A 14,115-nucleotide genomic window follows, 5' to 3' on the forward strand; every position below is an offset into this window, starting at 1 on the left:
ACAGATGGAACTTGATAAAAATGCATTAAGCACATGAATAAAACCTTTTCATGTGTGAGAAAGGATCTTAGACCAGAGACTCTTAGGTGTTCAATTGTATACATATTTGTTGAGCACCTACTATGTGCCAGGTTGTGTTGGTGCAGGGAGACATTTATGATTAACACACAGAATGAGAAGCTTGTTTCAGAACATGTGTTCCTAGAAAGCAAAGACTTATCTGCCCTCTTCTCCCTTGAAATGTGCCCTGCACACACAGATCCACTTTGCCAATATTCACAAGCATCGTTTTAATTGGACGCTTTCCACACCCTATTCATACAGTGAGAATTGTTGAGTGATGGGGGTGCATTGGGATGCAAGAGCTTGGCTTCTCACCCTTCTGTACTTTTGAATCCATCCCCCACTGGGAGGGGGAAATCCTTCTTATCTAATCTCTCCACATTCCCTCCATCTGCCCCTTCTCTGCAGAGCACTGAGTCTCAAGTGGCTTGATGAAGAGATGGAGGTTAGCTGTTGCACTGGAGCGATGGCCCCCTGTGTCCTGGGCCAGCTGCTCAGTGACTTCCCAGTCTCCCCTCTGCAAGGCACCTCTGCTCCTGAACTGCCTGAGTAGCTGTGTTGAAAGTTATCCTTGAGTTTATCTTGAATTGAAAATTACATTATCACTTCCTGGGCTGGGCCAGCGCCCAGCTACACTTCTTCACTGTGGCTGAGACTTGGCAGCAGATAAGAGAAGGAAAGAATTCATCAAAAGCTGGTCACTTTGTCTTTCTGCAGAAAGGGAGAAGAGGAACTAAAAGCTTCAAGGTCTCTTACTGGGGTTCAAGGCAGGATATCTGGTCCAGAAAGGCTCTATCGGGAAAGAAGGCATAGCCTCTTTGCTGAAACAGCAGCAGTGATGATGGCGACATCAGTTGATATTATAAAGCTCCTAATATGTGCCAGGCACAATGCTGGTTACTTTATATACATCACCTTATTACTTCATTTAATCATTACAACAATCCTGAGAGATTTATTTATTTTATTTTATTAACAATGATCTCTCCACAGACTGATTCTACAGGAGGCCTCAGAGGATGAAAGAAAAGAAATGTAATTTAAATTCATTGAACTTTAATTATATACCAGGCCCCATGCTAGGATTTTTCCTGTGTCATAAGATAGTGCAAAAGTGGAGTCAGTCAGCTGACAAATATTATCTCATGCACTGGAGGAAAACATTGAGTTCTGCTCGGTGTTAAGTACTCCACATTCACTGTCTCCTTACTGCCAATGGCAGCCCTATGGGATAGGTACTTTATTACCATCGTACAGGAGAGGTTAATTAGATGTTGTTTCTCATTCCTTTCCCCTTTTCCTCCTCCCGTCTTCCTCCTTCATTTATTTGCTTTTTGGCTATGTCCATGGCATGTGTAAGTGCCCAGGCCGGGAAATGAACCCATGCCATAGCAATGACCCAAGTCACTGCAGTGACAACACTGGATCCTTAATCTGCTGCACCACAAGGGAACTCCTCCTTTTTTTTTAGTGAGTATTTACTGAATTCTGGCTATGTTCTAGGACTGGGAGAGAATGGTTTATGAAACAGACAATATCTTGACCTCATGAAGCTTACCTGGCAGACACAGAAACAAATACATAAAAAAGAAAACATTCAGTGATATTCTGGTATAAATGAAGCAGGGTTATATGCTAGAAAGTGACTGGGCTACTTTAGATTCTTTCAGGGGTCATTTCAGAGGAGGTGACATTTTAGGTAAGCAGTGAATGACAAGAAGGTGTGAGTTATGCCAAGATCTTGGAACAAAGCCTTCCAGGCAGAGAAAACGGCTCACACAGAAATCCAAAGGCCTACAGAATAAGCCTGAGTGTCCAAGGAACAGAACCACAGCTGGTGCCAAGTGATGAGGGTGGGAGGCAGCAGAGGTAGGCAGGGAACCTTACACATCAGAGCAAGGCATTGAAACATTGAGAATCTACTCCAAATAGGAAGTCCTAGGGGTGAGGGGCCTAACAGGGCAGAAGAGCGTTTTAAAAGCTCACTCTGGTTTCTCTGATGAGAAATAACTTGTAGGAGACAAGGCTGGAAGAAGGTAAGGAAACCTGTACTAAGGCTATTAGAGAATTTCAAACAAGGTCTGAGAGTGGCTGAGAGGTGGGCAGTAGGGGAGACGGAGAAGAGTGGTGGTGGGTGGGAAGCACTTGCTGATGCTGTAGAAGGCCTGTTTTTCTTAGGATCCACAGTAAGCAGTTAAAGGACTAAGCTTAGTCTTTGTAGTTTCCACAGAGCTTGGCCAAGAGCCTGGCATTTTGTAGGTGATTAATAATCATCTGTTGGGGAGTTTCCCTTGTGGCACAGCAGAAATGAATCTTACTAGTATCCATGAGTATGCGGGTTCCATCCCTGGCCTCGCTCAGTACGTTAAGGATCTGCTGTAGCCATGAGCTGGGGTGTGGGTCACAGATGTGGCTCGGATCTGGCGTTGCTGTGGCTGTGGCATAGGCCGGCAGCTGTAGCTCTGATTCGACCCCTGGCCTGGGAACTTCCATATGCCACTGATGCGGCCTTAAAAAAAAGCAAAAATAATAATAATCATAATAGTAATGTGTTGGACTGCACTGATGCTTAGGGTTTGTTGGATTGAGTCTGTCTGCCTTTTGGAAAGCTCAAGAGATATACTAGGAGAAAGAAGGCTGCAGGCAAACATGAGTGATATAATATAGGTGCTCCCAGGCCTCATGGGGGTCAATTAATCAATTTAATGATCCCAAAACATTAAAACTGAAGAAGTCAGATATGAACTGGTCAAATGAAAGCCGTTTAAACTTTATGAACCTCTTCGATAATACGGGGAACCCAGTATTCATAACAGCCCAAACATGGAAGCAACCTAAATGTCCATCAGCAGAGGAATGGATAAAGAAGGTGTGGTACATATACGCAACGGATGGTTACTCAGCCATAAAAAGAATGAACTAACGCTATCTGCAGCAACACAGGTGGATCAAGAGATTATCATACTAAAAAAGTAAGGCAGAGAAAGACAAATATCATATGATATCACTTCTATGTGGAATCTAAAAAAATGATACAAATGAACTTATTTACAAAATCAAAATAGATTCACAGACATAGAAAACAAACTAACGGTTACCAAAGGGGAAAGGTGTGGGGAGGGATAAATTAGGAGTTTGGGACTAACAAAAAAACACTACCATGCATATAAAACGTAAACAACATGGACCTACTGTATAGCACAGGGAACGATATATTCAATATCTCGTAATAACTTATAATGGAAAAGAATCTGAAAAAATATATGTACAAACACACACACACACACACACACACACACACACGTGTAACTGAATCACTTTGCTGTACACCTGAAACATTGTAAATTAACCATACTTCAATTAAAAAAAAATAATATAGGGATCAAAACATCTTTGCTGGAGAGCCATTTTATTTTTATTTATTTATTTATTTATTTATTTATTTATTTTATTTTATTTTATTTTATTTTATTTTATTTTTTTTGGTCTTTTTGCTATTTCTTTGGGCCGCTCCTGCGGCATATGGAGGTTCCCAGGCTAGGGGTCCAATCGGAGCTGTAGCCACCGGCCTACGCCAGAGCCACAGCAACGCGGGATCCGAGCCACGTCTGCGACCTACACCACAGCTCACAGCAACGCCGGATCGTCAACCCACTGAGCAAGGGCAGGGACCGAACCCGCAACCTCATGGTTCCTAGTCGGATTCGTTAACCACTGCGACACGATGGGAACTCCTGGAGAGCCATTTTAGAGCAGAGAGGTGATATATGTTCAAAAAAATCTCAACAGTTGCCTTATTTGGGGGGAGAAATTCAACAAAGGGAAGCTGTCATCATACAGAATAATACCTTCGGGCCTCAAAGGCCTCCTCAGACAGCACTTACCCTGTATTGTCTTTGGACATGAAAAAGAGGGCCCTGGTGGAGGTGGGAAATATGGAATGACAGAGTAAGGGCCTCCAAAAATCTGTTCCTCCATAAAAGCAGAAATACTGGCAAAAAAAAAATCGGTGAAAATCAACATTTTCAGAACGCTGGAGGTTAGCCAAAGGCTTGCAACACTCTGAAGAGCATTTATTCAAGGAAAAGACGCTGAAATCTGGTAAGATCAGAGTCCTGTGGAACTCTAACTTGCTCTACTCTCCTCTCCCTCTCCTGAGATCTGAGGTAACCTTGAAATCTAGCAGCTCCCCCGCAACAGCAGCTGTGAAAGCCAGCAGCCTAGCCATCACTGGGGGAGGCAGGGGGGTTGGAGCAGCATCTCTAGAGAATGGGCATGATTTGACTTGTCTAGCCGCCTTCTGGAAAAGTCCCACTCACAGGGCTTGGCTTTATTTGACTGGACTCAGAGCTTCCCAGGGGGAAAAGCCCTAGCCCTAGGACATTTATTGGAAAAACAAAAACCAAAACCAAAACACTCAGAGTTGCCCGAGGTAACAATACTAATTGGGGGAAGCAAGAGGCTGGCCAAAAAGCTTAAAAGCTCAGAGGGAGGATCTGTGGAATGGGATGTTGATAGGGGGTTTTGTAAACGTCAGACATGCTCTTGGGAATTTGGAAGGATGCACTCATGTGAGGGGCTGTGTGTGTGCCCAGGAAAGACCTGAGAAAGCCCTAGTCTCACCTCTGGCTAACTTCGAAGCCCTGCTCAAGCAGGAAATGAAAGCAAAGGCAGAATTATAAATTGCCGGAGTGCTAAAGGGATGTCCCAAGACACACATGGAGCCCCTTGGCAAAGGGTGGGAGACTTACTGGTTTAAAGAAATCTCTGTCCAATCATTACCTAATCACTAAGCTAACTGAGCAGAAATGTCAGTAGTCACACATGATGGGAAATATAGACTATTCAGAATTATCCCAAAAACGTCAATAAACAAACAGCAACACACAGCAATGTCAGAAGGGAGGTGATCTGATTTCTAGACTTGCCACATGACATTATTTAAATGCCCAATTTTCAGGAAAAGGTGGTTTTTCAAAAAGATAGACAAAATTGGGAAACTTTTAGCCAGACTAGCTAGTTTCACCAAGGGAAAAAAAAAAAAAAAGAAAATATAAATTACTAAAATCAAGAATGATGTTCCATCACAACTGATATTACAGAAATTTTAAAAATCATAAGGGAAACTATAAACAACTATATGCTGATAACTTAGATAATCTAGATGAAATGGACAAATTCATAAAAAGATGCAAACCATTAAAGTTGACTCAAAAGAAAGAGAAAACGTGAATAGATCTATAACAAGAAAATCAGTAATTTTGAAACTTCCTACAAAGAAAACTTCAGGCCCAAAGGGCCTTATTGGTGAATTTTACCAAATATTTGAAGAAGAATTTTCACAAACTCTTCTTTAAAATTAGAACGGAATACTTTCTAGCTCATTCTAAAAGGTCAGAATTATCCTGACATCAGAATTAGACAAAGACATCATATGAAAAGAAAACTAAAGACCAATATCTTTTATAAATATAGATGTAAAAATCCTCAAAAAGGAGTTCCCGTCATGGCTCAGCGGAAACAAATCCGATTAGGAACCATGAGGTTGTGAGTTTCGATCCCTGGCCTCGCTCATTGGGTTAAGGATCCGGCGTTTCCATGAGCTATGATGTAGGTCACAGACGAGGCTTGGATCTGGCATTTCTGTGGCTGTGGCGTAGGCCGGCAGCAACAGCTCCAATTAGACCCCTAGCCTGGGAATCTCCATATGCCGAGGGTGCCACCCTCAAAAGACAAAAAAAAAAAAAAGCCTCAAAAAATACTAGCAAACTGAACCCAGCAATGCATAAACACTATGACCCACTGGAAATTATTGCAGGAATGTAAGTTTGGTTTAACAGTAAAAATTAATCAATGTAGTATACCACACTACTACTTTATATATAATAAAGGACCAAAAAAATTGTGATCATCTCAATAGATACAGAAAAAGCATTTGACAAAATCCAACACCTTTTCATAAAAAAAAACCACTCAACAAAATAGGAAAAGGATAGAACTTTCTCATCCTGATAAAAAGTATCTACAAAAACCCACCTGCTAGCATCATGAAAGTTTTCCCCTCAAGATCGAGAAAAAGACAGAATGTTTTCACAAATTCTATGTTACACTGTACAGGAGGCTCTAGCCACAGTAATCAGACAAGAGATAAAAGGCATCTAGATTGAAAACAAAGAAGTAAAGCACTTTCAATTTGTAGATGGCATGATCTTAGGATAGAAAATACTAAGGAATCAACATGTACACACAGAGAAACTATTAGAATTAATAAATCAGTTTAGGAGTTCCCATTGTGGCACAGTGGAAACAAATCTGACTAGTATCTGTGAGGATGTGGGTTTGATCCCTGATCTCGTTCAGTGGGTGGGGGATCTGGCATTTACCAAGAGCTGTGGTGTAGGTTGTAGACACGGCTCAGATCCCATGTTGCTGTGGCTGTGGTGTAGGCTAGCAGCTGTAGCTCCAATTCGACCCCTAGCCTGGGAACTTCCACGTGCTGTGTGTGGTCCTAAAGAACAACAACAAAAAAAGAGTCTAGCAGATATATAAGATATAAAATTAACATACAAAAAATCAATTGTATCTTTATAGAATAGCAATGAACAATCTGAAAACTGAGAAAACAATTTCATATACAATAGCAAGAAAACTAAAATATTTAAGAATAAATTTAACATAAAAAAGTAAAACTTGTACAGTGAAATCTATAAAACATTACTGAAATAAATTAAAGACACTACCTCATATTCAAGTATTGCAAGATTTAATATTGTTTAGATAGCAATATCCTCCAAATTGATCTACAGTTTCGATGCAATCCATATCAAAAACTCAGCTGGGCTCTTGGCAGAAATTAAAGCTGTCCCTAAAATTCATATGAAAATGCAAGAGGACTCAAAATAGGGACTAGAGATCCTTAAAAAGAACAATGTTGGAGGATGCAATGGTCAGTTTTATGTGTCAGCTTGGCAAGGTACAGTTCCCAGTTATTCCATCAAACACTAGTCTCGGTATGGCTGTGAAGGTACTTTGTAGATGTGATTAACATCTACAGTCAGCTGACTAACAGTAAGAGATCATCCTCTAGAAATGAGTAAACCTCAGCCCATCAGCTGAAAGGCCTTTAGTGCAGAAGCAAGGTTTCTTGACAAAGATGAAATTCTACCTCTAGGCTGCAGCATGAGAACCTGGTTGGTAAGGAGTGTCTAGCCTGCCCTTTCTTTTTTGTTTGTTTGGCTTTTTGTTTTTTAGGGCTGCACCTGTGCCATATGGAAGTTTTCAGGCTAGGGGTCGAATTGGAGCTACAGCTGCTGGCCTACACCACAGCCACAGCAAGGTGGGATCCAAGCCACATCTGAGACCTACACCACAGCTCATGGCAACACCAGATCCTTAACCCACTGAGTGAGGCCAGGGATCGAACTTGCATCCTCATGGATCCTAGTCAGGTTCCTTAACCACTAAGCCATGAAGGGAACTCCAGGCCTGCCCCTTCTGACAGCCTACCCTATGGATTTCAGACTTGGCTAGCTAGCCCACACAATCATATAAGCTAATTCCCTGCAATAAATCTCTTTATATATGTATGCATATAAAATTTTACTGGCTCTGTTTCTCCAGCAGAACATTGAACAAAAGAGAGGACTAACAGCTTCTGATTTCAAAACTTACTACAAACCTTCAGTAATCAAGACTGTGTGGAACTGGCATAAGAATACTGACAGTGATTAATGGAGTAGAATTGTGAGACCAGAAATAAATACATGCATTTATGGTCAACTGGTTCCTAACAGGGTGCCAAGAAAAATCAGGTGAAGTAGTCTTTTTCCACAAATAGTGCCAGGAAGACTGAATTTCCATATGCAAAAGAATGAATCTGGATTCCTGCCTCACACCATACATAAAGTTTAACTAAAATGGACCAAATTTAACTCTAAATCTAAGAACTAAACCTACAAAAGCAGAGTCTTAGAAGAAAAGATAGGAGTAAATTTTTGCGACCTTGTATCAGGCAATGGTTTTTCAAAAGCACAAGCAACCAAATACAAAATTATAATGAACTGGACTTAATTAAAATTAAAAATGTTTTTGTTTCAAAGAACACCATTAAGAAAGTGAAAAGATACCCATAGAATGGGAGAAAAAACTTGCAAATCAAATATCTGATAAGGGTACAGTATACAAAATATGTGAAGATCTCTTATAACTCAAGAATAAAAATACCAAAAAAATTTAAAAATGGGTAAAGAATTTGAACTGACATTTCTTCTCCAAAGAAGACATACAAATGGCTAATGAGCATATTAAAAAAGGTTCAACATCATTAGGCATTAGGAAAATGCAAATCAAAATCAAAACAAACAAAAAAATCACCAGAAACAACTTCACACCTACTAGGATGGCTATAATAATTCAAAATAAATAGAAGGAAAATGAGTGTTGGAAAAGATATGGAGAAAGTGGAACCCTCATGCATTCCTTGTGGGAGTATAAAATGGGACAGCCCCTTTGGAAAACAGTTTTTCAGCTCCTCAAAAAAGTGAAACAGAATTATCATATGTCCCTGGAATTCCATTCCTAGGTATATACCCAAGAGAACTGAAAACACACATCCCCACAAAAACTTATACATGAACACTGCAGCATTATTCAGAATAGGCAAAAAGTTGCAGCAAGCCCAAAGTCCACCAACAGATGAATGGATAAACAAAATGTGGGATATGATGGAGTATTATACAGCCATAAAAAAGATGAAGTCCTGAAACATGCTATGATGCGGATAATCCCCAAGACCATTCTGCTAAGTGAAAGAAGCCAGACAGAAAAGGACACATATTGTATGATTCTACATCTGTGAAATACCTAAAACTGGAAAATTCAAAGACAGAAAGTAGATTAGAGGTTATCAGGCACTGGGATGAGCTTCTTTATGAGACAATGAAACATTCTAAAATAAGATAGTAATGAAGGTTATACAACACTGTGACCATACCAGAAACACTGAGTTTTACACTTCATTTCATTTCATTTCATTTTATTTTATCTTTTTTAGGGCTGGACCCACAGCACATGGAAGTTCCAGGCTTAGGGGTTGAATAAGAGCTATAGCCGCTGACCTACGCCACAGCCATAGCAATGTGGGATCCCATCTGTATCTGTGACCTACACCACAGCTCACAGCAAAGACAGATCCTTAACCCACTGTGCAAGGCCAGGGATCAAACCTATGTCCTCATGGATACTAGTCGGGTTCATTAACCCCTGAGCTGTGATGGGAACTCCTGAATTTTACACTTTAAAGTGGTGAATTTTATGGTGTGTGAACTATATCTCAGTAAAAGTGTTATTAAAAAAGAGAAAAAGAAAAAGGCCCCTGCCCTGGGCCTACACACAAAAAGCACTCAGAAAATAAATGAAATAAGAGTGAAGAGTACACATGGATTCTCTCTGCCTCTTGGGATCTGGCTCTCAGTGCTACCACAGTTACCCAAACCTTAAATATCCACTCCCGTGACTAACACCACTTGCTCATTTCTCTACATCTCTTACCCTATGTCCTTACAACAGTAGACAATGGCAACTACATCCTGTGAAGGTTTGTGTGTTACGTCACTGCCAATGGGAGTGAGGGACGCTGCTTGGAACGCAGGAAGGATGGCAGTGGCAAAAGCACCTCAGTAAAACATGAATCAACTCATCAAATTCTTCTTCCCAGTTTGAATGGAACAGGCTCTTGTACAATAAACTATCATTCCCAGTATAACCTAGGATCCATTTTATATTTCGGAATCCAAACTATCGTTCCCAGTATGATCTGGAATCCCTAGGATCCATTTTCCTATTTTTCTTTATATTCCAATCAGTGCTTCTGAAAGTTCTCACACATTAGAGTAATATTTGCAAGAGTGCTACAAGGCTGAGAAAAATTGTATAATCTTAAGTGTTCTGGGTTGAATTGTGCACCCCACCCCCAAATTCATATGTTGACGTCCTAATCCCTGAAACTTTAGAATGTGATCTTTCTTGGAAACAGGGTGCCTTGATCACAGAGGCAATCAAGTTAAAAAAGAGTCACTGGGGATGGGTACCAACATCATATTACGGGTGTCCGTATGGAGAGAGGAAATTCAGACACACACACACACACACACACAGAATGCCACGGGACTATCAAAGCAGAAAATGGGGTGATGCAACCATAGCCAAAGAATGTCCAAGGAATACATGCCACGTGAAAATCTTGTGTACAGGAACATCAGTATTCATTCTGCCAAGATAAAGGCAACAAAAAAACTGCTAATGGAACTACTACATAACAATCTATGAATTATATGTAATATCTCTGGCCCATGCACATAACATCCTGACATGAAGAAGAGGGATTAAAGTAGTCAGTCTTGAGGGCTGCTGGCTTCATCACATAAAAACCATAATTTTGCATGTATTTTTAAATTTTGTCATTATGAAGGTATATATGTGTCAACGTGGGGGCACAGGACATATTTCATCAAAGAGTCTCATAGCTTGATTTACAACATTTAAATATGTAGACGTGTGGTATGTGGGCCTCCACTTGCACTCACACCCCAGGCCCGATCACTATAGAGGTGGGCCAGGACCCGGCAATGACAAGAAGAAAGCAAGCCTGAAGCTATGAATAGAAACCAAGCCAACATCTCAAACTTGCTGCTATGACATCCTAAAATGCCATTCTGTAAGCTTCATGTGAAGACCTGACACAGTCCCTACAAGGAATGGCAAGTGCCTCACATGCTTGCCTTTCTGGGCCATAGCCCCAAGGGCCCTACAAGCCCATCCCAGTCCAGGGCTTCAAAGGGCACTCAGCTCTCACCAGGTTTCATATACCTAATACAGTTCTCTGGTCCAAACGTCAGGGGGTGTCATGGACTTGCACTTGATTTCCATGACATGAGGGTGGTTGCTGGGCCACCTTCAAGCGAACAGAACAATCTTAGAACTGCACTTAACTCCTGCCTTGGGAAAGGACTGTGCAGTTTGACCAAAGGCTTTCAGAGCTCTCCTCAAGGCGGTGCTATTCCCCACCACTATCATTGTGTTAGGTTTGCCTGTTCCCTTGTAGGGAGCTTTGGCTGCTTGTTGGGGGGCATGAGGACAGGGAAGGGAACTAGCATTCCAGTGGGGAGTTAGTCTTAGGAAGAAAGGAACTCTTGGAGATAGGGTAAGCGGTGGCAGCTGAGAAAGGATAAAAAAGCAGGATACACCATCAGCTTGTAAAAGAGTAAGAAGAAAAGATAACAAAATGTCAACCAGCAAGGCCAAAATGAGAACGAAGATTAAACTGCAGAAGGCCCTTGCGGGATTTCCAACTTTGATCGTGTTTATTGCAACTCCCTCCAAGCAAACATGGCAACTGCACATTTCACACGACTGCTGACTAATGTGATGGGAAATCTAATTGAAGAGTGAATGTAAAACAGAGGTGCTGGACATCAAAGAATACTTTTAACTGTCTTGAGCATCTTTAAGGAACTTCAATACCCCCTTCATAGAGAGGAGCTCCCCAAACTGGGATACTATTTGTGTGAAATTAAAAACCATAAAAGACTGAGTTCATCAGAGAGGTAGCAGTGAAGAAAGAATAAAAACTCAAAGAAGGACATAAGGATTTAAAAATAATTTTGATAATTAAAAGAAGGAACTCCAATGCAAAGACAGCAGACAGAAAGTCAACGGCCCAGTGCTTCACAGCAAAGGCAGATTAATGAACTGCATTAATCAACCTAGGATACAGATTATCAGACACATTTGAAACTCAGCTTAACAGGAACAAATAAGGTACCAGAGTGGGAAGTATTTTTACAGCCAGTAACAAAACTTTTCATCTTTGTTTAAAGAAGACCTCAAAAGATTTCCACATACCAACCAATAGTGAGTTCATTTAAAAAAAATAGGTTAACTTCAAGAAATGCAAAGCAGAGTGACCACACTTTTGACCTGTTTTAAGATCAATCAACATTTTCTACCTGGGCGAGTAGAATGCAATTAGCACTTGGCTGATTTTAAAGACTCTTTAACGATTGCCTTTAACTGGCTGAAACAGCAGAACAGCGTGGCTGAAAGCCAATGTTTATTTTTACCCATTACCTGTTTTATTAATGGGATTGTGGGCCACTGGGCCTCCAGGCACACACAAATATATTAAAATATACCACACTGTAATTAAGAGGCACAGAGGGGATTAGAGCAAATTAAGTGGCTGTTGTATTTGCCATTGATTTAGTCTAGGTCAGGCATTTTGAGGCAGAGTCCAGGGAGTTTTACTTCAGAAATCTACAAAACATGGAATCTATTTACTTGCAGAGGAAGGTTTGTTTTCTGGTTTTTGTTTTTGTTTTGTTTTTGGCTTCACCTGCCCCATTCAGAGGTTCTCAGGCCAGGGATTGAACCCGCACCACGACAGCAACCCAAGCCACAATGGTGACAATACTGGATCCTAAACCCACTAGGCCACCAGGGAACCCCCTCAGAGCAAGGGTTTTAATAAATGGGTCTTTTCCCCCCACTAAAAATATACATAAAGAAAAATGCCCCAAGTGAATGCTCCTAGAATGAAAGAAGGGATTCTCTTAGCCAGAAAAAAAAGGATAAATGCATCAACAATAGTGCCAGTTAAAGAAACTGGATCTTGAGATTCTATTAATAAGGGACTCAAGATGAATCCAACTTCCATGCAGCTCTCAATCCAGACACAGGGCTTTCTTCTAGATGAGTCAGAACTGCCTCTGAGTCCTTCAAAGGGACTAAAAATAAAGTGATCACATAACAGTTGACCTGTTCAATAACTATAGCATCAGACATTCTTGCAGAAATGTAGAACAGACCCTTCTAAGCAAAGGCTAGAGTATATGTTCTTAAGCCAGCACTGTTTTGATGTTTTGCTTGATTTTACCATTCGATTGTAACTACATGTTAGCTTAATTTCCAGTACATGTAAGAAGATCTTTGCTTTGATTGTTCAGAATCAACATTACTACGCTTGAGATCACTGCCAACACTGTGATTCTCCTGTGAATCTTCCTATCAAAGAAAAAGCAAAATGGAATGAGGGCAGGGCGAAAATGGAATGAAACCTGGAAACGGAGGGTTTTGACCCCAGCAGAGGACAGCACTGCCTTTGCCCTAGAAACTGCTGGAGAAACGCTTTAAAGAGGACCAGAAAGGACACGTAAGTACTTACGAGGATCCTGGACTTGCGGTGGGAGGGGGACCTGAGGAAATGAAAGAGAAACAAAAGAAATAGTCAGTCTGGGTTATTGGTGGGTGAGCATCGGTACAGTTAAACCAGTACTGACTAAAGTTCTCAACCACCCCCAGGGGATATTTCTTTGTCTGGAATTTACTATTTTGCTCTAGCTCCCCCAACCACCTCTATGAAAAAAACATACCCGTGAGACTGGGTCTACATCCCATAGTTCAGAGCCTGGAAAACGCTAAGATGAGGAGTAAAAAAAAAAAAAAAGAGTCTATAAAACAGGCAGGCTCATGAGATGCTGGGAGTTTCAGTGGGAGGCTGAGCCAACATGAGGATACCTATTGCCACAGCAGGAAGGGGTCTTTGATGGCAGCTGGGCGGAAAAGGGGATGGCGAGTGTGCCAGAAACCTTCCCAACTTTTCCAGACAAGGAACATCCTTGCTGAGAAGAATTCTCTGGGGCTGTGTGATTTAGAATCGGGGCTGCGATCAGAAGGATGGACCCTGCTCTGCTGGGATCTGAACATGGGATTTAAGTGCTGGGCCACGGTGTACTTGTTTCTAAAATGGGTACAATTGGGAGTTCCCGTCGTGGCTCAGTGGTTCACGAATCTGACTGGCATCCATGAGGATGCAGGTTTGACCCCTGGCCTCGCTCAGTGGGTTAAGGATCCAGCGTTGCTGTGAGTTGTGGTGTAGGTCGCAGACGCGGCTCGGATCTGTTGTTACTATGGCTCTGGTGTAGACCGGTGGCCACAGCTCTAATTAGACCCCTAGCCCGGGAAGCTCCATATGCCACAGGAGCGGCCCTAGAAAAG

The 14,115-nt window shown here is 41.4% G+C and overlaps 1 protein-coding gene across 8 annotated transcripts in view; it reads right to left on the reverse strand.

Annotated features, from left to right (window-relative positions):
• Positions 1-14,115, reverse strand: part of ROR1 (receptor tyrosine kinase like orphan receptor 1) — a 446,898-nt gene that overhangs the window by 126,867 nt on the left and 305,916 nt on the right. For all 8 annotated transcript variants that reach the window (XM_084964835.1, XM_084964833.1, XM_021097760.2 and 5 more), the window contains one exon: positions 13,283-13,313. In XM_084964835.1, coding sequence (XP_084820961.1) covers positions 13,283-13,313 — 31 coding nt within the window. The remainder of the gene's footprint in view (positions 1-13,282; positions 13,314-14,115) is intronic.

This window comes from Sus scrofa, chromosome 6, assembly GCF_054392235.1.
Source record: "Sus scrofa isolate SSC_HxYL_T2T_F1_AM1 chromosome 6, Sscrofa_HxYL_maternal_Yorkshire_Landrace_v2.0, whole genome shotgun sequence".
Classification (NCBI taxonomy): domain Eukaryota; kingdom Metazoa; phylum Chordata; class Mammalia; order Artiodactyla; family Suidae; genus Sus; species Sus scrofa.